Source organism: Carcharodon carcharias, chromosome 20, assembly GCF_017639515.1.
Source record: "Carcharodon carcharias isolate sCarCar2 chromosome 20, sCarCar2.pri, whole genome shotgun sequence".
NCBI classification, from domain to species: Eukaryota; Metazoa; Chordata; class Chondrichthyes; order Lamniformes; family Lamnidae; genus Carcharodon; species Carcharodon carcharias.
Genome location: NC_054486.1, coordinates 10,632,889 through 10,657,327, shown reverse-complemented (window position 1 = coordinate 10,657,327; position 24,439 = coordinate 10,632,889). Strand labels below are relative to the sequence as shown.

Sequence of the window (24,439 nt, the reverse complement as noted above, 5' to 3'; positions counted from 1 at the left end):
TGCGCCAATTCAAAGTGTTGTGAAGGTTCAGGGTCTGACAGTGTTTGACTTTAGTGGAAGTGACAGCCTTGTCTCAGTGGTCACACTTTTACTTCTGAGACAGCAGGTTGTGGCTGCAAGCCACACTCCTGGACTTGAGCGCGTAATCTAGGCTGACACTTGTATCGAGGGAGCATTTTGAGAGGTGCTGTCTTTTGGCTAAAATGTTAAACCAAAACCCTTTAGCTTGGCACAAAAAATCCAACAGTACTACTAAAATGGAGGGTGTTCTCCCAATATCCTGGCCAAAATTTGTCCTTAAACCTACAACACCAAAAATTAAAATTAGTGGTCAATTATCCTATTGTTATTTTCATGTAGATTGGCTGCTTTGTTTGCATACCAAACAGAAGTGACCATGCTTCAAAAGTCATTCTTGAGACCTATCAAAGATGGATCGGAATACTTTCTAAATGGTAAGGAGCTAGATACTGTGCAGGAGTGGAAAGATTTAGGGGCTCAAATACATAAATCACTAAAACTAGTGGACAGATAAAAAAACATTTAAAAAAAAATTTAATGGAAGGTTAGTCTTTATCACTGGGGAGCTGGAACACCAAGGCGTGGAAGTAACATTCCAGGTGTATAAAGCTCTGGTCAGACTTCATCTTTCGTACTGCGTTGATTTCTGAGCACAGAGCCTCAGCGAGGGTGCACTGGCTTTGGAGGGGCTGCAGTGCCAATTCATCAAAATGATATCGAGACCTAAAATGATTAAATTCTGAGGTTGCACAGATTAGGCCTGTGTTCCCTCGAGCATAGGAGATTGAACAGTAATTTAACTGAGGTGTTTAAAATGATTAACTGATTCAATAGGGCAGATAGAGGGAAAGGGTGGGGTAGTCCAGCACAGGGGAGCATAACCTTAAAATTAGAGCTAGATCATTCAGGGGTGATGTCAGGAAGCACTTCTTCACTCATAGGGTAATGGAAATCTGGAACTCTCTCACTCAAAAAAACTGTTGAGCTTAGGCCAACTGAAATAGTCGAAATTCGAGATAGATAGATTTTTGTTACGCAAGGATATTAAGGGATATGAGGTAAAGATGGGTAAAGGAAGTTGAGGTACAGATTGACCATGATCTAGCTGATTGGAGGAACAGGCTCATGGGGCTGAATGGCCCACCCCTGTTCTTATGCTCCTAAATTGTTGTGGGATGGTCTGAGGATTGGAAAGTCGTTGTGTCAAAGACTTTCTTTCTTTCTGATGTACTCAAAAGTCAGATCAAGATGTGTGTGCAGTCAAATTCACCTTGTGTCAATTTAAAAGTGGCAGTAAAACTATACTCTTCCACTATTAAGTGACATTTGATATAAACTGGTCAGTATTTAATATCCAGCAAATGATACCTACATTGATATATAGATTACATCAAAGCAGAATAGATCAATTGCTTCAATGAACATAAAGAAAGGATGTATAGAAAGATATAGAAAAGTCTTGAGGGAAATTAATATATTTAAAGGGAGGCTTTAAAACTATATTATATCATTATGTTCTTCAAAACTATATTATATCCTTAATTCTTCAAAACTATATTATATCCTTAATTCTTCAAAACTATATTATATCATTATATTCTTCAAAACTATATTATATCCTTAATTCTTCAAAACTATATTATATCCTTATTTTCTTCAAAACTATATTATATCCTTACCTGCAAGTCTCTTCATCCAGGAAGCATCATCAATGCCCAGGTTATTGTTCAAAATTTTCAGGATATTGCCCAAGATCACACTAAGATGTTCAGAAGTGACTACAGTACAGCAATTCCCATCAGGATTGTTCTCAGGGCCTCTTTCCCACCAATACGACAGATAATTACACAACATGGGCAGAATAACTTCAATTATATGAGGTATCTCAGTGTATCTGGCTCCAGACTCTGCCATGTCATGGATATCCTTTATTAACACCTCTAGCTGAGGCATCTCTGGGCATACTTCCTCGACAGTGTCTGGCAAGCCTAGAACTAGCAAAACAAAGCAAAGTGTTATCCTTTCCCTTCATAAACACTGCATTCAGTGTGAGTAAAAAAAAAAATCCAACTATTGAAAGCAATAACTTGCATTGACATAGAAACTTTAAGGTCTTTGACAGAGGCATATTAAAAAATGAACCCTCTGACAAAGGATGAGCTATTAAGAGAGGTGAAAAAGCTTTGCCAAGGAGGTGGTTTTTAAAAAGGCTCATGAAGGAAATAGAGGTGTATTTTCCCAGAGTCTTGAAAGTTTAAAGACTAATTTCCTGGACACTGCTGTGAGTCATCTTGGTGGAAAATCATTGGTGAATTTTCTTTGTTTTTTCGTTATGAAAATATTGGATTTAGAAAAAAAGGGCTGTTCGACTGGGTGAGGCAGTTGGAGGCAAGATGTCATGTGATGGACACTTCCAGGCATACAGCGAGAGTCAGCTGCTCTTTAGTGACAGTAGAGTTTAGGGAAGGAATTCCAATATACGGGGAACAGCTGCCAGTGGAAAGGCAAAGTGAGGGAGGGATGCACAAGAAGTTAGAGTTAGGGGAGCATAGAGTTACAAAGGGGATTCAAGGATTGGGGGATCACAGAGTTAGGGAGGGGAGCGGATGAGAATTTTTTATTTGAGGTGTTGGGGTATCTAGAGCCAATTTGGTTCAGTGAGGATTCTAGTGGATATTCTCCTGGCAACAGCCATGGCAACCCATGTGGCACGACCGAGCACAAGAGCTGATGGCCTCTGATTGGCTGGCAGCTCTTGCGAGAGTTTCGCAGAGTCTTGAATCCAAGGGAAGGCCTGTTGTCAGCCTCGCCACGGCCTGATTGGCTTGCGGTTCAGCGGGCCCGCCCAAGAGGCAGCGCAAGTTTCTCACCAGCTCTCCAGCTGGCAAGCAAGACCCCCAACACCTCAACAAGATTTTGCCTGTAATCTGTTCGCATAATTTTGTTAAAATGTACAATAATTCAAGGGTTGGTAAAAGAGCGAAGTGTTCAGGGCTATTTATTATCCCAATTCACTTGCCTTGATGAATGTTTTGGGAGCAGTATTTGATCATGTAGCAACTCTAGTATGTGCAGAAAAGGCTGTTGATCTCATCAAAGGACAATTCCTGGCATAGATTAACTTTTATCTTTTCACATTTCTTACTGGTACGGAGATTGACCTTTGCAACAATTTTTCTAATTTTCGTAACCTTGGTGGTGATCATTTCCCCAGGTCCAAAGGTCAAGAAGAGACAAGGATTCGTTTATACTGGGGATCTGGCCCATTTACCCATTGCCAAGAGATTTTCAGAGCTATTGGTGAGGTGGAAGTACAGTTCAGTCTGCAATCGGCCCAAATGAATTCCCCAAGAGCGAGCATCGTTCACATTTTAAAAAAATCTAAAACCATCCAACTTTCTTTCTTTTCCACATTAGAAGAAATGCATTGGAATTTACAGAGAAGTAAACCACTTGTGGGTTCAGCTACTGTCGCTCAGTAGGTTGATCTTGCAATCAGGGAGAAATAAGACGAAAAAAATTTAATTTCTATTTCCTGATATAAGACTTGACTTTAATTCTGTGTATCTGAGTGGGTTTTTCAGTCAGTTGAAATCATGCCCTGTATACCTCACTGAGGAATTTTCAGCCTGATTGGTCGAACAACCTTGCTGTTTCTTGCCCTGCTCCCACACGCCATAGATTCCTGCACAGGAAAACCTCACACTGGGTCAGATATTAGATTAGAACAAGTCTACACTTAGGAATCCTCAAAGGTTTTGTGGACAGCAGTCAGCAAGGTGAAATGAAGTTCTTTCATCACTGACTGCAGAATTCAGGGCTAATAGCTCTACAATCTACAGGGATACAGAGTCTCCACCTGACATTACCTCAGTTATCTTTTGTTAAATGCCAGCGTACTGCTATGTTGCCTGTGAATATTTCTCTAATTTTGAAAACTGGACAACATTGTCCTGCAATCATTGGGCCAAATCCTCCTCCCAGCAGGAATGTTCGATCATGCAAGACTTGTGTCTTCCTATCTCCAATCGCCCTAACCCCAATTCGATTTCCCAGGTCAAGATATATCTTCCTTGCATGCTGGGCTTCCAGTAGGATCCCTGCCATCAAGAGAAGAGTCTCCCAGCATTCATGGCTGCAGAATCCCAGCAATGCTACAGTGGAATCCTTGCTGTAGCATCAGAAGAAAGCTGCTGCTCACTTAAAAGGGTAGGTTGTAGAGTGAGGCCTATGCAGGTAGGCCAGTGGCAGTCAAATTGGAGGCCCTCTTTCTCCCCAAGGGGTCCTGAGCCATATTCCACATGTCAACCTAGAACCGTGGTGGTAAAATGGGTGGACACCAGGAAAACCTGTTAGGCACCAGAGGCCCCCCACATCCTTTCTGCATGCAATGGGCAGGGGAGGGCCAGTCAGCCACAAGCCATCAATTTGAGGCAGGATATGAGAAGGAAATCCCACCCATTGTTTTGTGGAAACAAGGAAGTGACGTTGGCAGCTGAGAGGAACAAACATGTTGCAATGCAAATGTCTGACATTTAATCAGGCACAAAATTCTGTAAGCGTACACTGCCAATTAGTTTTCAATATGATTAAATACATTCTGAACTTATCAGCACCATTGAGATTATTTAGTGCATAAACACCACACAATGTTTCATATTTCTTTTCAAATTAACCCTACGAGTATAACGTTTTTTCAAGACAGTGTTACATACTGATTCGTTCTCGAGGTGTTTTTGTATTGAAAACCGAGTGTGGGTTGTGTATGTTGATAGAAGACTCAAGAAAAGCCACTGGCATAGCTGCTGCAAGTGTGGCGAGGCATTCCCCAAGAATTGGTCGCTGTCTATGGCGCAAGACAAAAAGAGGAATGGTAGCCATCTTGGTATCGAACAAAGGGCAAAGGTCAAAAAAAAGGTAACAATATCCATGCAACTGTATTTGCCATAGCTGAACACAGGACGGTGAGACCACAAGTATAGTTCACAAATTATATTACAGTATAACTACGAATATTTTGCAACTTTAACTCAAATTCTTTACAGGAATGTTATAAAAACAATGGACAAGATCCAGCACTAGGATGTCATCAGGGATAAGAGAAGCTAACTTCAGAACCTGTCTTTGGACCAGAGACGTTCAGAGAACGATTTGATAGTGATCATCACAACGATGAAGAGTTATGATTGGATAAATATGATAAATTGATTTTACTTGTCAATAAGACAATAATATTAAGGATGATAAAAAAAGATGGCAGGCTAAAAAAACAATTCCTTACACAGAGGGTGGCTAGGATGAGGAATTATGTTGCAAACATTGCTAAAGCGCAATCTGTGATTTCTTTTATACTTGAATTAGATAGTTTCTTGGAATAGAGGAATATTGAACAGTAAGGGGAGCTAGCGGGCATCCAGAATTAGGCTTGGGTCCATGTGGAGTGAAATACTGGCACAGATGTGATGGATGGAAAGAGCTGTTTGAATGCTACTCTATGATTTACGGGAAAGTACAAAATTAACTTTCTTTGACAAGTTAGACTTGTCTTCAGAACCAAAACTAAACTTAGGAATAAAGGAACAGGAGTAGGCCATTCGGCCCATTGAGCTTGCTCCACCATTCAAACAGATCATGGCTGATCATCTACCTCTTACAATATTTTTCTCCACTATCCTCATATCCTTTGATGCGATTAGTATGCAGAAATCAATCGAATTCTGTCTTGAAATGCTCACCAATTGAGCTTCCACAGCCCTCCGGGGTAGAGAATTCCGAAGATTCACCACCCTCTGAGTGAAGAAATTCCTCCTCATCTCAGTCTTAAATGGCGTGGTCTGTATTCTGAGACTGTAACCCCTGGTTGTGGACTCACCAGCCAGGGGAAATATCCTATCCACATCGACCCTGTAACGCCCTTTAAGAATTTTGTAAGTTTCAATAAGATCAACTCTCATTCTTCGAAACTCCAGAGAATACAGGCCCAGTTTCCTCAATCAGTCCCCATAAAACAATCGCACCATCCAGCGATTAGTTTGGTGAACCTCTGTTGCACTCCAAGGTAAGTATTTCCTTCCTTATATAAGGATAAAATTGTACACGACACTCCACATGCGGTTTCAGCAAGACACAATACAATTGCAGCAAGACAGTTTTACTCCCGTATAGAATTTAAATTCCACCAGCTGCTATGCTGGGATTTGAAACCATATCCCCAGAACATTCACCTGTGGATTATTAGTCCAGTGACATTACCACTATGCCATCATCTCCCTTAACTTTACCACATATTAACTAATGGAGTGTTGAGATTCATTGACTACTTTCCAGTTGCGCCTACCTTTGTGAAGAAAGGTAGTAATTTAGGTGGGGGTATAATTTGGGAAGAAACAGTGTAATGTGGCTAATCCGACAGATTTATCATATACAGCTGTTCCTGTCTCAAGTTCATGAGCAGCCTATCTTCTAAATGCAATCAGTGCCATTGCTCTCACAACAGATTGTGTCTTTTGACACCTGCTAGGGATTTTGCAGCTTTGCAGCAGCAACTATTTAAAGCATTGCAATCTGATTGCTGAGGAATTAGCAGATGAAGATAGAACAGCAGTCAAATAGAGAGTTACAGATAACATGCCTTGAGATTTAGTAATGAAGCTCTCCGGTGTGACACTCCATGAACTAAGGCAATGAATAGCCACCCACCTTAGTAATCCCATGAATTTTCTGCATGAAAAAGTAAAAACAGAAAAATGCATGGCAGCAGATAATAAAGGAAATAACTGAAGAAAATGAGCAGGATAAGTTGCATAAATAAAGAATCTATACAAGAGCCAGAATCTTCCGCTCTGGCATCCGGGGTTCAATAGCTGGTTTGGAAGTGAGAGTGAATTCCGCTGGGCAGCGGGATGGTTGACCACACGCTGTTCAGCTCATTGCACATGCACCCACGAGGAGCTCGCCAATTCCTGCAGTGAGGGCAGGCAAGAAGTTCTTGTCCTTGCCCATTACCTCATGGCTCCGGATGCCATATTTAATGGGCACCCAGGCAGCCGGAATACCCCTTCCAGCTTTGCCTGGCCACTGCTCCACCCTTCCCTGGTAAGCCTGCCTCCCTTCCCCGGTCACCTTCCATGCAACTTGCACTGCCACCTCTCAGTCTCAAGCATAGGCTGGCATTTACAGACACTCCCCAAAGAGGACAATGCAGCGGCCACTCACCATTAATCATGGACGAAGTCTACCTCGCCGGGTGCACGCCACTTATGCGCAGTCATAAAAGTGAATGTTATGCTTTCCCGCTGGCGGGGAACTTAATATGGATGGGGAACTTAATTCCGGCGAGGTGGCCTTTTATTGAGCATGCATGATGTGCTAATGCAGAAAAAGGACTTTCCCACATTATTCACTGGGGAGCTCGACCCGCCTTTAATCCACCTTAAACATCCTGAGAATATGATCCATAAAGTTCATCCCGCCATTGGGAAACTGATTTTTGGCCTCACACCAAATTAAGCTTCTCCGCCCGCCAAGCTCCCCACTGCTGGCAGGACCAGAAGACTCCGGCTAAGAGCTGAGATGGTGGGCTGGATTTTCACTCAGCTGGGATGACTCTGCAGCCCTTTATAATGGTGGCTGCGACTCGATTCCTGTATTCCTGACACCATCCCTGAGAATTTTCCCGACTCCCACTACTTGCCTCAAGGATAAAAATGCAGCCGGTTATATCTATGGGCTGGGACTTTAAAAATTCCAAAGAGGTTTGGTAGAATAGATGTCGAGAGTCCAAAATCCAGGGGGTCTGGTCATAAATCTAAGATAATTACTATCAGATCTAATAAGAAATTCTGGAGAAACTTCTTTACCCAGAGAATCGTTAGAATGTGAAACTTGCTACCACAAGAAGCTATTGAGGTGAATAGCATGGGTGTTGCTGAAAAGGGAGGCATGTTGCTGAAGCTTTACATTTTGCACTCATCAGGACAAATGCAAGAATGCCAAATTTCAAACAATCGCAACTATTTATACCACAGGAGAAAAGGGTGCTGATTGGTTGGCAAGCTGAGTCTGATTGGCTGAGGCGTTGCCATGAAGAAAGCAAAAGCGAGCTATGAACTTCTGGGTAATTCAAAAAAGGCACAAGGCTTGACCATATTCACCCCTAAGCAAAATGTCTATTGTTAAAAGTGATTCTGCAATTGGGCAGCACTTGCTGGACAATCCTGGCTGCACTAATAGCTACACTAACAACAAATTTAAAATAATCACTTAAGCTTGTAACATGGCTCATTTACACCTGCTAGAAGCAACATACATTCACATACAAGGATCCATTCTCTGCAAACAAAAGGAATATGTTCAAGCCTTGTGCCTTTGTTGAATTACCCAGGATCGTTTGAAGTTTGACATTCTTGCATTTGTCTTGATGTGTGCAAGACAAAACGCTTCGGCAACATCTCTCCCTTTTCAGCAATATTCAAGTTCTGTGCTACCAAGTGACTGTTTGAATAGCATAGACGTATTTAAGGGGAATCTAGAAAAATACATGAGGGAGAAGAAAGAGGAGGAAATGTTAATAGAGGTGGATGAAGTAGCCTGGGAGGAGGTACATGAAGAGTGTAAACAAGGCTATTGAGCAGTTGGCTGCAGGTTGCCTGGCAGCAGATGGCAGAGCTTTGCATTTCCTACTTGCTGTTGAGAGGCAGAAGTACTGGTTTCCCTTTGTGGATGGGTATCTCAGGGCATTCACATGTCAAAGGCATAATGGCAGGTGCAGGTTGTCTGACTTGAGTGCTTGCCAATCTTCCTAGTTTCTTTCATCCAATACCATTTCAGCCAGGAAATAGTGTATTTGCTATGGTTGTAAACCAATCCCCATAAATAATTTTGAGATAACCTGAAGGAGTTCTTTCTTTGTGCGTCCCTTGGTGGTAGCCCACATTATACAGAGATTGACGTTTGGCTTCGAGATCCACCTTCCTTATTTTGCCTGTGCAATCAATGCTACAGTTGAGGTCCTGATACCGGGGCATCATTATCTAGATTACATAGGCTTGTGCAGAGCATGAACACAGGCATAGCCCAGTTGGGCTGAATGGCCTGTTTCTGAGCTGAAGCCTCTATGCAATCTTGAGAATGGTGCCACAAAGAGATGCCTTTGACATTTCTAAGCCCTGATATACCTATCTGCAAAAGGAAGCCAGTTCTGTTGCCTCTCAGCAACAAGTAGGAAGTGCAAAGCTGTGCCATTAGCTGCGAGGCATCCAGTAGCTAAATTGAACATAGGGGTTGCCACAGTCGAGGCTAAGGAGAGATTGGCAAAGATGTCATGGACACAAGGCAAAGGGACCATTAATGGTGAAGACTAAAGAAGGCGCTGATAGAGGCATAAAGGTAAGATAGCAGAAGGGGTTAATATTAGAACAAGGGTCACGCTTGTGAAAGCAAAATATATAAACGACTGACAGATGGCCCTGCGGGGGGAGGGGGGGTTTGGGGAAAGGGATTTTAAAAATGAACAAATCATTAAATATAAAAATAGATAAATTGATTAGATAAATTGATGGAGAGATGGGAAGATGGAGAGAGAGATAGATAGATAGATAGATGGAGAGATAGATAGATAGATTGAGAGACACAGCAGACAGACAGATAAATAAAAAATAAAATAAAAATAAAAATTTGATTAAAAAAGGAGTCAAGAGGGAGGAGAAAGTTCATGGTCTGAAATTGTTGAACTTATTGTTAAGTCCAAAGGCTGTAAAGTTCCTAGTCGAAGATGAAGTGCTATTCCTCCAGTTTGCTGTGGATAGAATCTTATACATGGCTGGAAATGATTAAGGAGCATGTGTTCATAACGTGGCCAAACAATCATGTCTGATCTGATTATAATCTCAACTCCACATTCCTGCCTACCCCCAATAACCTTTCACCCCCTTGTTAATCAACAATCTATCTAGCTCTACCTTAAAAATATTCAGACCCTGCTTCCACTGCCTTCTGAGGAAGAGAGTTCCAAAGACTCACATCTTTCTGAGAGAAAAAATTTCTTCTCATCTCTGTTTTAAATGGGCAACTCCTTATTTTTAAACAGCGATCCCTAGTTCTAGATTCTCCCACAAGAGGAAACACCTCTCCACATCCACTCTTTCAAGACCCCTCAGGATCTCATATGTTTCAATCAAGTTGCCTCTTACCCTTCTAAACTCCAGTGAATACAAGCATAGTCTGTCCAACCTTTCCTCATAAGGCAACCCGCCCATTCCTGGTATTAGTCTGGTAAACCTTCCCTGAACTGCTTCTAATGTATTTACATCTTTTCTTAAATAAGGAGACCAATATTATACACAGTACTCCAGATATGGTCTCACCAGTGCCTGTGCAACTGAAGCATAACCTTCCTACTTTTATATTCAGTTCCCCTCGTAATAAACGATAGCATTCTATTAGCTTTCTTAATTACTTGCTGTGCCTACAGATTAGCCTTTTGCAATTCATGCACTAGGACACCCAGATCCCTCTGAATCTCAGAACTCTGCAATCTCTTGCCATTTGGATAACATGCTTCTTTTTTATTCTTCCTGCAAAAATGGACAATTTCACAGTTTCCCACATTATATTCCATTTGTCAGATCTTTGCCACTCACTTGACCTATCCACGTCACTTTGTAGCCTCCTTATCTCCCTTTCACAACTTACTTTCCTACCAATCTTTGTGTCATCAGCAAAGTTAGGAACCATACCTTCAACCAATTTATATAAATTGTCAAATGTTGAGGCCCCAACACTGATCCCAGTAGCACACTACTCATTGTATACCACCAACCAGAGAAAGATCTGTTTAGGGCTGCTCTCTGTTTCCTGTTAACTAACCAATCTTCTATCCATGCTAATATGTTACCCCCTACGCCAAGAGCTTTTACTTTCTACAATAACCTTTGATGTGGCACTTTATCAAATGCCTCCGGGAAATCTACCGATCCCCTTTACCCACAGCACATGTAACTCCTTCAAAGAACACCGATAAATTGGATAAACATGATTTCCCTTTCATAAAACCACGCTAACTCTTCCTGATTACACTTAATTTTTCCATGTGCCTTGCCATAACATCTTTAATAATAGCTTGCAACATTTTCACTATGATAGGTGTTAAGCTAACTGGTCTTTAGTTTCCTGCTTTCTGTCTCCCTCCCTCTTTGAACAAAGGAGTTACATTTGCTATTTTCCAATCTAATGGCACCTTCCCTGAATCTAGGGAATTTTGGAAAATTAAAACCAACGAATCAACTATCTCACTAGCCACTCCTTTTAAGGTGCTTGATGACGTCTATCAGGACACAAGGATTTGTCAGCCCATAGCTCCAACAATTTGCTCAGTACCATTATCCCAGTGATTATAATTTTCCTGTGTTCCTCCCTCCCTTCCAGTTCCTGATTTACTGCTGTTTCTGGGATGTTACTTGTCTCCTCATAGTGAATACCGATGCAAAATACCTGTTCAATTAATCTGCCATCTCCTTATTTTCCATTATTAATTCCCCAGGCTCATTTTCTATAGGATCAACATTCACTTTGTTACCTCTTTTCTGATTTAAATATCTATGGAAAATCTTACTGTCCGTCTTTATAATCCTAGCTAGTTTTCTCTTGTACACTAATTTTTCCCTTCTTATTAATCTTCCTGTCATTCTTTGCTGTCCTTTTGATTCTGTCCAATCTTCTGACCTGCCACCCATCCTTGAAAAAATTTACGCTTTTTCTTTAAGTCTGATGTTGTCTTTATCTTTTTTAGTTAACCATGGATGGTGGGTCCTCCCCTTGAAATTTTCTTTCTCATTGGAATACATCTATTCTATGTATTCTGAAGTATCCCTTCAAACATCTGCCACTGTATTTCTATTGACCTATCCTTTAACCTCATTTGCCAGTTCACTTTAGCTAGCTCTGTTTTCATGCACTCATAATGGTCCTTATTTAAGTTTAAAATACTAGTCTTGGGCCCACTCTTCTCTCCCTCAAACTGAATATAAAATTCAATCATATTGTGATGACTGCTACCTAGGGGTGCCTTCATTATGAGGTTATCAATTAACCCTATCTTGTTGCACAATTCCAGGTTTATTAAAATTTGCCCTCCTGTTAGCTCCAGAATGTTGTTGATGTTGGTGGAAGCTTGCATATACACTGTTGTTTTAAGTTTGACTCATTCTACTTTTAGCTTGGGGTTGCAGAATGGGTAGCGAACAAATTGTTCAAGGCAGCATTAGTAAAACTATTTTGATGAGAAGAGTGAGGCTGATATGAACAACCTGGTCACTCAGGCCACCCTAACTAAAAGTTATAGTCATCAGGTAGCAAGCATTTGGAGACAGCACCATAACCAGATGTGCAGGCCAACACCTTGGTTCTGAAAATCCACAGTCACTCCATAGTTTGGGTTGGTGTCTCCTGAAACAACATGAAACTAAACTGAGGCCTACCTACACAGAAGGAAAAAACAGTTTAGACCAGTACCAGTTTTTACTGGTGTTCCATTTTAAGGTATACCAAAACAGTTCGGACCAGTACTTTTATTTCCCAGCTTTTACTTTTTTTTCCTTCTGGGTACACCAAATTCCAACCTTGCAAAGTGGCCTGTTGGGCTTGGAGACTCTGCCCATACTAAATCTGGCCCAAGGGTGAGCCAAGGGTAAGGACAAGGACTCTCTCCATTTAGTGTTCTGCATACATTCTTAATGCTATACAGACACCCATTGGCAGCTAAATTAGGGAACCTCCCTCGATACCAGGAAGTCCAACATAAACAGCCATGAAGGCTGCTGCTGATCTGCAATTGCCATGATCCAGACCTGTGATTTTCTGGCCTTACTTGTTTAGGAGTGCACACTGCCTCTACAAACTTTAGCATTACTTTGCTGCCATTTGTGATGAGGTAATTGCAACGATAGCATGCGAGTGATTTGAGAATAATTTAGATTTAACTGGGTTTGTTCAAAAACCAATGCCCGTGTTTTATAAAGATTTTAAATTTCATGATTCTAAATCTGATTAAAACCACATTTGATATTGGAGTTACCTTTCAACATAAACGTTCTTCCCTGTTCCTAAGGCATACAAGCTGCACAGGATCCTATAGCATGACACTTGGACATCATCCACTGCAAACAGAATACAGAATATCTATGAGTTTAGGATTCTCAATGAAGCAAATTCCTGTCACAGTTTTAACTGAAGCAAACTAACCTTCAACTAAAGTCTACTCATTCAATAGTGGCCCAGCCTTTCTCATTTTTTAGCACATTTATATTCAGGCAGCAGCTTTCTAGGTCTCAGCTAGTGTAAAAACCACACCATTCCTGCTTTGAGTAACTGGGTACACTCATTATGTCAGGAATTAAAAAATGGAAATGAATGGCTCTGTCATGGCTGGTAAACTGAACGCTTAGATTTTTGGTTTGCTGGAGTTGCTCAAACGGAGCAACAACAGAAACTCAGCACAAGAACAGAAAACGCTGAATACACTCAGCAGGCCAGACAATATCGATAGAGACACCAGATAAGTCAGTATTTTGAGTATAATTGTAATGAAGCTATTAATGTCTATAATATTATTGGAAATTATTTTTCTTTTAAAATAGAGGGTAAGTTTGTGGGTGTGTCTTAATTGGATTAAAGACAGCTAGTCTGGATGCTTTGATGTATACTAGTTTTGAGATGTAAGAAAGGGAGAGTGCATTTGCATTTTGTTGAATAGAACATTCAACAAAGGGACTGAAATCTGACATCTAGCTAGCAGAGACCAAGCAATGTTTATATTACTAATAAAATTGTTATTATTAGAAGAGGTGGAGTTCAAAGGGGCTGGTGATACAATGAGAATTTACATTCAATGAGATGTGCTAGATATAACAGATAGCAGTTTCATGTGTGTAGGGCAGAGGCAATCAAAGATCAAAGCCTGTAAGCAAAGGGACCAAAGTGAAAGGAGACTCCTTTTGAATTTGTAAGGTGAAAATGCTTTGCCTGGTGTCTACTTAAAGCCTATGGGTTGCTGTTGCCTTAATGGAGATTAGTTTGGGAATTTGTTAAAAGTTATGACAGTAGTAATTTGAAGCCATGTGCGTATATTTAAGTTGCGTAAGTTAATGTCTCATATAGTTTGATATAAAAACCTCTCAAGAACCGATGGTCTGATTCCTGAATTTAGAGCTGCCTCTCATACATACCACTTAAAAATAAAGGTTATGACAGTTGTTTAAAGTTTCCCTCTGGGATTTTTAATAATTCAGCTTCATCAACTCCTATGTCATAGCAGTGATCTTCTCGAGTCCTCTCCAAAGATGCTGCCTCAGGTGCAGCACTAGACAAATTTGGTTCTCAAGCACTTTCTTATTGTCCTATGTTGTCCTATGTTCCAATAGAACTTTTGGGGTAGAGTGTCATCTTTTCCAACCAAACGGTTAGCATCACCTGAGTAGAGCTGGTGTGAGTGGGTGGAGCTGGGAGGGTTAGGGGGAGGGTGTGATCCCATAATCCTCACTAAACTTACTGGATTTTCCTTTCATTAATTACAATGGAAGGAAAATCTGGGAAGTCCTGTTACTGGCACGTAATCCCTTGCCATCACCTGAAACTAACAGAATGAAATATTTTTGAACTGAGGAACGCAGGAATAGGTCTAACTAACCAGGGACATCCGCACCAGCAAATCCTGTCCACTTATTCTAAATGTCGTCTATTTCTCTTTTACCTCAACACAATCTAAAAGTTACAAATGAAGCGTGAAGTCGGAGTGAGGTGTTCACAGCTCAGCCAACGTTGACCCCTATATCAGTCTAGCGTCTAGTTTGATAACCCAGGTTACTTACAGATTATGTCGATTCCAAACTGATCTTGACTAAAATGGTCAAACAGTGAAGTTAGCACAGGTAACAGAGCAACAGTGGTGTAATTGATGTTCTGAGTAACCCCCTTGAGTTGAGATCGTGAATGAGTGAATTTTCCAAGTTTCAGATTTTCCAGTGTTTTTTCCAGGTCTTCTGCTGCACTTTCGAAGAATGAACGCAGACCGGCTTTCACCAACTCTGAACCAGATTTCATGACAGTTCTAAAAAGCACAATTGTGGATAATCGCACAGCTTCGATTAAAGGGCTCAACAGCTGCCGTTTAAAAAGCAACAAAAGATGAATAATGAAATGGCCAAATGTAAAGAAGTTCCAAAATTACCTAGGGTCCAGTGTCCGAGCCAAGATATGTAAACAGTTTACCATTGTACCAGAATCGCTGCCTTTAGAAGTAAGCAATGAAATACATTAGAACATCTAGCCATTACTCTGCCTATTTATTCAAAGACAACATTGTAATTTTTTTAATTCATTCATGGGATTTGGGCGTCGCTGGCTAGGCCAGCATTTAATGTCCCTCCCTAATTGCCCTTGAGAAGGTGGTAGTGAGCTGTCTAGTGAACCGATGCAGTTCATGTGGTGTAGGTACACCCACTGTGCTGTTAGGGAGGGAGTTCCAGGATTTTGACCCAGCGACAGTGAAGAACGGCTGATATTATTCCAAGTCAGGATGATGCGTGACTTTGAGGGCAACTTCCAGGTGGTGGTGTTCCCATGTGTCTGCTGCCCTTGTCCTTCTAGATGGTGGGGAGTGTGAGTTTGGAAGATGCTGTCTAAGGAGCCTTGGTAAGTTAATGTTGATGCCCTAGGCAGCATCCTAGAACATCTTCAACGTCACAAGAAAGGGACATAAAGTGCGCAGAGTAGCTGTACCTCCTGTCCAAAGATGGCATTTGATACGCCCGAGTCATTTTTAGGTTCAGGTCTCATTCAAATGTCACCGGTGAGCTTCATTAGTTCCATTAGAACCTAGATTTGTCCCAATAGTGATCATTGTTGCCTCAGAGACAGAGAAACTCGGACCCCAGTTGCTTGTCCCACTGTGGATCACGACCAATGGTTGGGAAACTCCAGGGATAAAGGATTGCCCCACTGTAGCTTGTTGGATATCGGAGGCAGGAAATCAACTAGATCACATGCTGATCCGTTGGGGTCACACTGTGTCCAGCTAGGTTGGGCCCTGGATGGTGTGATGGAGGCAATGCCAGTGCTGAGGCCTAGGATGGATTAGCAGTGGACTTGAAGTTTCTTTGTGGCTTCAGGAAGAGCACACCTGCTTCACCCAGTCCCACAAAAATAAAAATAAAACAATTTTTCATGGCATGGGGTTTATGAGTGGCACCCAGTGCTTTATGTTGGGTGTATACACATTGAGTATACATGGCACATGCTTCATCCATTTACATCTGAAAATGACTATCAGGGTCCTGTAACTTCTGTGGGATCCTGATTTATATGGTTGAGCAGTGTCTTGCCAGATTGTAAGTAGCTGGTTTGTTGCTCGTCCATTTACAAGACCACCTGAAAATTGCATCATGCAGGCTGCAGGTGTAAATGGAACAACCAAGTTGGGCCCCCCACTTCCCCACCCACTTACCCCATCCCCCTCAACCCCCCATCCACTTTTCAACTGCTAGTCTTCTGTTTCTCAGGCGAGGAATGGCTGGTCATCAGCTGAAAACCAACCCCTAGGGATTAATTCCTAAGATCCAGAGAATTGGGGGCGATATTGCTTACAAATAGTATTTAAGCAGAAAATGGTTTTATCGCACATAATATTGCATTACACATGAATCACAAAGTGTGAGGGCACCAGTCAGATAGCAGGTGTAATTTTGATTTTGGGTGACATTGATACAGTCAGTCATTGATTTGAATTGGCTGAGATATATGAAGGTTGGCTGAATCGAGATCATTCATTTTTATCCAAAGTCAAAATTAGCTTTAAAAATCTGTATGCCAGCTTACCTTAGTATGAATACTTTTTTTTCAATTTAAGGATCAGGTGTGAGCATGAATAGAATACTGAATGAATTTTGCTCTCTCAATGTCCTTCGGAAATTATTCTTCCTGGTCCACCTCGTGAACATAGAGTTTGCTCTACTAGTCAGTGTATTTGGTGGTGTGTTACAATTCACTCAGAGTGCAAATTGCTGTGGTAATAACACTTTTACAGGCATGTTGTAGTCTGGAGCTATGGGTTGTGGTGGTAGAGACACCAGCATTCCTTCCATCACATGGCTAACCAGGAATCACTCCCACTCTTACTACCTGCCATTAGCACATATTGGAAGGATTTACAGGTTGATATTCAAGCTGGTTAGCTGTGTTATAAACATACCTTCCTTGGCCATCAGGTCCTGAGGTGGGACTCGAGCCCATAGCCTCTAGCTCAGAGGCAAGGACACTACCCACTGCACCACAAGATCACTGCAGCGTTACCTGTACCATGGTGCAAGCTAATTCATATGTAGATACATATGAAAAACTGGGCTAGCTTTGTACCTACTCGCGCAAGTTTGTTTTAAAATAAAGATTTTATTTAATTTGGTGAAAAGGCATAGATTGGCCATTATGCTCTATTCCTGTAGGCCTACAGAAGGAAATGCTTTAAAAAGCCATTGGCACATAGGGTAGAAGTTAATGTGGACACAGTGCCCATTATTCAGGTGTAAGGCATACAGACGTAGCCATCTCCCCCACCCCAATTTGTGCAGGCATTGCTCCCACTGCTAATCTTGTGGGGCTCATTTTTTGGCATTTGATGCGTTTGACATACTATTAATTAAGACTATGAGGAGAGTGGCAGATTGCTTACCAAAGAGAGAGATCCTATGTCTGACAAGAGCTGCAAGTTTGCAGAAAATACTAGAACAGGAGAGCACAAAAGAGAAAAACAAGAGACATTAAATACACAGTTACAGCAATATTCCAAAATCAACAATAAAACAAGAATATTGGATAATTACATTCCCTAACATAGGTATTTTAAACTCCCCCTTTCCATGACGTTAAATCTAGAGAAATTGTATAGAAAAAACAGTGAATACATGAAGCTCCTTCAATTTGATTTGATCAATTTGTCAAACTCAGACTTCCTTTTCTCCTTCTTACAGGTCAATTTTAAATGTAGTCAGTATCTTGAATACTTGAGGATTATTTTGTCATCTCACAGTGTGTCGGACATAGATGTTTGAAAGAGCCTGCTCTCTTTGAGGATGTATTCCCATTCCATGGGCAGAGATTTCAACTTGGGCACAGGGTGTAAGGCCAGCAGGATGGGATATAACCTGTAATACATCCCAACGATTCTCCTGCCCATCGACTTCAGAAAGGCTCCCCTGTCCTGCCAGTTCCTTGTACTCCCTGTCTGATGTTTGTCACCTTTTAGCTTGCTTCTTATCCATTCCCAGAGCTTAAGTTCCCATGTTCCTATCCAGTCCCAGGATTTACCTGGAATCCCCACATCTGTGAGTTTAATTACTAATCATTCTTCAAAAGTCTTTTGGAAGCTTCAATACAGCAGGGGCTGAATTTTCAAATGGCCGCGGAGACAGATAGGCTCATAATTTCCTGGTATCAGCTGGTACGCTGGTTGCTGGCTTGTCTCCACCTCTGCACCATTTTGGAGCACACTGGTTTGTGGTGGCGAGGGACTACAAGTCTATAAGCGACAGGTTGCCAAACAGGCATCATCATCGGCTACCTTCCATCTACATTAGATGATGGACATGCAGCAACTCTGTTGTGGTGGGATTGATCCAACTAGGCATCAGTAAGGGCCTATTAAAGCCACTCCGCTGATATGGACTTGGCTCCATCTAAGATTTCTCTCCACATTACTGGCCTGGCAGCTGTGGCCAGTTCTCCTCTCAACTTTCAAAAACATCAACACCTTGAGGCTCTCTCCTACATACATGGGCAGCATCCAACTCCAGTGCCGATCTCTCAGGGCTGCAGGACCTCCTGTTGTCCCTTGAGTCCTGGAAGCCAGCTGGCCATCCTTAAATCGGCCAGCTCATAAGGACCGGCATCAGGATTCAGGTCCCAATGTGGGACCTGGAAATGCATCCAACATTGGGGCCCTGAACCGGAACTAAAGTCCAGCCCCCATACCCTGCCATCATAGCCCTTACTACAGTATATGTTTTTTAAAAAAAAAGCATCTTCCCACCTTGCTATCATTTCCTTTTCTTTGTTAGATGCATATCCACTACCGCTGAGACTCTTGGTTGGAGAGGATAAGAAGTACATAGAGTGGTTCTTAAAATATTCATCAATCAGAGGCAGGAGAATCTGGAATAGAATTATTTTAAAGTTTCATTTACTGAACAACGAACTTATATTGGATGCATTTTGTTCAAATTCTATTTTAGCAATTGTTGGCTAATCAGCTCTTGAATGGAAATATTATGCAGATACTACAACCTAGCCAAATTCACAGGATGGCTACAGCACAGAAGGAGGCCATTCAGCCCATTGTGTTCATGCCAGTTCTCCGAATGAACAATTTACCCAGTGCCACTCACCCACCTTCTCCCTTTCCCCACAAATAGAATTCTGTCATAATATGATTAAATTTATACAGTATTTTCATGTTGGACACAAGTTCAACAAATAAGTGAGAAATATATAATGGCTTTCTAAATGAAAATCATTTCATCTGCTATCGTTTTTCAAAATGCAAAATGAAGTCTGTTGTGCAAATTCTGCAGTTGACCCTCCACATGGTATATTGACATGATTAATATTTTGAGACAAAAATGGAAATCAGATAATGGATTTTATAGTATTCTTTGATGTGTGCCCCGCTGCATTCTGTCAAATGTATCATGGTGCATTTGTTTTAAAGCCATATGTTTGAAACTGGCTGTTGCAGCCCAAGTCCTCATCAGGCAATGTCCTAATATGCTGGAAGGTAATTTGGTCTGCAGGTTTGCACACATGCGCATACCTCTTTGCCCTGAAGTCCCTGAGCATTTGCAAACAGGCTGGACTTTGCACAAGCCTCTATACTCCATGTATTGTCGATCCCAAGCAATGCAGGGTTACTTTCTCCAATAAGGGTGGACTCCTGCTCTTGAGTTATACAGTAACTTTAGTTTTTCTGTGAAGCTGGCATTACCATAGCTGATTCCTCCACTGTCAACATCCTGGGGGTTACCAATGCCCAGCAACTGAACTGGATCAACCATATGAATTCTGTGGCCATAAGGGCAGGTCAGAGGCTGGGAATTCTATAGCAAGGAACTCACATCCTGAATCCACAAGGTACAAATCAGGAGTCTGATGGAACACTCTCCACTTGCCTGGAGGAGTGCAGTTTCAACAACTCAAGAAGCTCAACACCATCTAGGACAAAGCACCCATTTGATTGGCACCCCATCCATCATCTTAAACATTCATTCCCTCCAACACCGCTGCACAGTAGCAGCAGTATGTACCATCGACAAGATGCACTGCAGGAATTCACCATGTCTCCTTTGATGGCACCTTCCAAATCCACGACCACTACCAGCTAGAAGGACAAGGGCAGCAGATACACTGGAACACCACCACCTGGAAGTTCCCCTCCAAGCCACTCACCATCCTGACTTGGGAATATATCACTGCTCCTTCACTGTTGCTGGTTCAAAATCCTGGAACTCCCTTCCTAATAGCACTGTGGGTGTACCTACACCATATGGACTGCAGCAGTTAAAGAGGGCAGCTCACCACCACCTTCTCAAGGGCAATCAGGGATGGGAAATAATTACAGGTCCAGTCAGTGACACCCACATTCCGTGAATGAATAAATAAAAGCTAAAGTCTCAGTATAACTCATTTTTGACCAGTTTAGGTCCTACCCTCTATGGCAACCTCTTTACCTACTTCCAGTCCATGTTTAAAAGCCTCCTCAATATCTTTTCAACTGTGTCAGATGCTATCATTCATCTGCTTCATCCTACTTGAAGTACCTTGGGACTTTTTATTACATTAAAGCCACTATAAAGTTATAAATTTGCAGTTTATGTTACAGTACTTAAACCAGCAGATTACTGATGGAAATAGTTTCACCGAAACAGTACTGTTATTTACACTTCCTTTACTGCAGTGCATAATACTGCAAAGAAAATCCTTGCAGGAGCATTCCTTACAATACACCTGAATCATTGCTCAAATCTCCATTTTTAATTTGGCCATAATGCAACATTTATATTATTTGTTTTATTTTATTCATTTACAGGATGTGGGCGTTACTGGCTAGGTCAGCATTTATTGTCTGCTCCTAATTGCCCCTTGAGAAGGTGGTGATGAGCTGCTTTCTTGAACTGCTGTAAACCCTGTGGTGTAGGTACACCCACAGTGCTGTTAGGAAGAGAGTTCCAAGATTTTGACCCAGTGACCGTGAAGGAATGGCGATATATTTCCAAGTCAGGTTGGTGAGTGGCTTGAGAGGGGAACTTCCAGGTGGTGGTGTTCCCATATGTCTGCTGCCCTTGTCCTTCTAGATGGTAGTGGTCGTGGGTATGGAAGGTGCTGTCTAAGGAGCCTTGGTGAGTTCCTGCAGCGAATCTTGCAGATGGTACGCACTGCTGCTACTGTGCGTCGGTGGTGGGGGGAGTGTTTATGGATGGGGTGTCAATCAAGCGGGCTGTTTTGTCCTGGCTGGTGTCAAGCTTCTTGAGTGTTGTTGGAGTTGCAAACATCCAGGCAAGTGGAGAGTATTCCATTACATTCTTGACTTCTGCCCTGTAGATGGTGGGCATTAAAAATGGTCACAATGGTCGACCAGATCAAGGAAGGACGGCAGATTGCCTTCCCCAAAGGACATTAGTGAACCAGACGGACTTTTAAAACAATTGATGATAGTTTTGTGGTCACCATTTACTGAGACTAGCTTTCAATTCCGGCCTTTTAATTCATTGAATTTAAATTTCACCAGCTGCTGTGGTGGGATTTGAACCCTTGCCCACAAAAGACTTACCTGTGTATCTGGGTTCTTAATCTAGAGAGGTTACCACTATGCCACTTTTTCCACCCATTATTAGCTTATACAGGCCAGTTATTAGGTTTTGATAACACTGAAAGTACAACACATCCATCCAGAAAAGATAGACTTCCTTTCGTAATACTCTGGAATGTCACATACCTTGGCAAAAAACTTTATCTCCTGCTCATGAGATTTATCTGCTTTACCACTACTGACAATAGCCTCTGTCAATACAAAGACAAACCATTTAATCACAACAAGACATTAAGCAGCAATGAAACAGTTATAAACAAAGTGGATCAGATTCAGGTAATTTTTGAAATGTATAAAAAGGGGATGGGGGAGCATCAAACACTTTCACACTAAAATAAATGCCACCCAATAGCTTAACATCATTGTTCCCATTGAACAAAATATGCGTGAATACTAAAGGACCCAAGGCCTCTGCGGACAGCCGTTGTAGACAAGAGGTCCAGAGAGATGTTCCCCAGGCGGTGATTTTCCGACCTCAGTTGCGGAGAAACTGAGGCCAACTCCTTCCTCATAGGAAAGAGAAATGGGACGTAGGCCTGAATTTTACCTTTGGCGGGTGGGTGCGATTGACAGGCCCCGGAGCAGTTGGGAAACAGGCTCCTGACCGCAATTTCATGCTGGCCGGCCAATTAACAGTCAGCCGGCGTGAAATGCGCGTTGACAACTCAGCGCTGCCTGGGTGGGGGTGGGGTGGTGTGGGGGGGCGGTGGGGGGGGGGGGGGGGGGGGGGGGGGGGGGGGGAGGACGGGCGGTAACGTTTCTGCAGGCACTGGTGAGTGCTGCAAGAAAGCTCCCTGAAAGCAGACAGCTGCCTCAGAGAGCTGCAGACCTGAGAAAGCCAAAGTAAGAGGTTCAAAAAGCTCCAAACAAATGTACAATAACGGAAATTTCATCCCGCCCTTGGATGAGGTTGGATGAAAAATGCAAAGGCCGCTTGGCCGATTCGCCCGTTCACCATCTGTAAGGTTGGACGGGCCACGACAAATCGGAGACAATTGTGCCATTAATGGGCTTAAGTGCCCTCTTCATTGCCGGTGGGCACGCTTCCAACCTTTGCGCGTGCCTGTCAAGCGAAGTATCATGAAGTGACATTGGGACACTTGCCCGATGTCTTCTTGTGCAATTTTACGCTCGATCGGGTCAGGCGCACGCCCGCCCATGGGACGTAAAACTCTGCCCATAGAGTTTGCTCGGTTCATCTCCTTATGGTCAGTTATGCAGTAGAATGACCAGGGGCTTGGGAACAGTTTGCCAGCTTACACTCACAGCTGGGCATAACTGTACCATGGTAAAAAAAAATCAACGATATTAAATTACTCTCAACAAGAAGTGAAAGAGCGCTAATTTTTCTCAACACTTGACAACCCACTAAATAAATTGTATTCTCAGATCACAGTCAAGCATTTTGCAATTTCATTGGTGGGTCATTGATTAGGGAGAATAATTTGTATTCCCTCGTTCTTGTTGTTTCAAGAGGACTTTCGTGTCCATTCAGAGAAAAGAAATGGAGAAAATTCTACTCCAAACAAAAAACTTGCAAAATAAACATTCAGTGAGTTAGAAAGCATTTCATATCACATGCAAGGTGCAGTATCAATAATTTAATTATCTCCTTACTAACTTCAGTTTAATTTTATATATTAAGTGTTTCAAACCAATCACTAGCATCAGTACGCACAAGTAAATTTGGAGATAAGACCATAAGACGTAGGAGCAGAAATTAGGCCATTCGGCCCATCGAGTCTGCTCCGCCATTCAATCATGGCTGATAAGTTTCTCAACCCCATTCTCCCGCCTTCTCCCCATAACCTTTGATCCCCTTACCAATCAAGAACCTATCTATCTCGGTCTTAAATACACTCAATGACCTGGCCTCCACAGCCTTCTGTGGCAATGAATTCCATAGATTCACCACTCTCTGGCTAAAGAAGTTTCTGCTCATCTCTGTTCTAAAAGGTCTTCCCTATACTCTGAGGCTGTGCCCTCAGGTCCTAGTCTCTCCTACTAATGGAAACATCTTCCCCACGTCCCCAAGGTCTATCCAGGCCTTTCAGTATTCTGTAAGTTTCAATCAGATCCCCCCTCATCCTTCTAAACTCCATTGAGGATAGACCCAGAGTCCTCAAACGTTCCTCATATGTTAAGCCTTTCATTCCTGGGATCATTCTCGTGAACCTTCTCTGGACCCTCTCCAGGGCCAGAACATCCTTCCTGAGAGACGGGGCCCAAAATTGCTCACAATATTCTAAATATGGTCTGACCAGAGCCTTATAAAGCCTCAGAAGCACATCCCTGCTTTTATATTCTAGTCCTCTCGAAATAAATGCCAACACTGCACTTGCCTGAGGATGGGTCTATCGGTTTCACAGTAAAACAGAGGGGGTAATTTTAACCTTACTCATTCATTAGAGAACAGATGCATGAGCAGTTCAAATCCCCCCAAGTCACTGCCATCAGGGGCTGACCATTCTCAGTTTAACCTGCTTTAACCAAGAAGGCAGCAAGCACACA

The 24,439-nt window shown here is 42.2% G+C and overlaps 1 protein-coding gene across 2 annotated transcripts in view; it reads right to left on the bottom strand.

Annotated features, from left to right (window-relative positions):
* The window catches only part of ryr3 (ryanodine receptor 3), a 349,432-nt gene that overhangs the window by 87,408 nt on the left and 237,585 nt on the right, over positions 1-24,439 (bottom strand). For both annotated transcript variants that reach the window (XM_041214540.1, XM_041214541.1), the window contains 8 exons: positions 22,055-22,119; positions 19,097-19,218; positions 17,741-17,790; positions 15,245-15,305; positions 14,886-15,124; positions 13,094-13,175; positions 4,737-4,867; positions 1,701-2,015 (listed from right to left, as the gene is read on the bottom strand). In XM_041214540.1, coding sequence (XP_041070474.1) covers positions 1,701-2,015; positions 4,737-4,867; positions 13,094-13,175; positions 14,886-15,124; positions 15,245-15,305; positions 17,741-17,790; positions 19,097-19,218; positions 22,055-22,119 — 1,065 coding nt within the window. The remainder of the gene's footprint in view (positions 1-1,700; positions 2,016-4,736; positions 4,868-13,093; positions 13,176-14,885; positions 15,125-15,244; positions 15,306-17,740; positions 17,791-19,096; positions 19,219-22,054; positions 22,120-24,439) is intronic.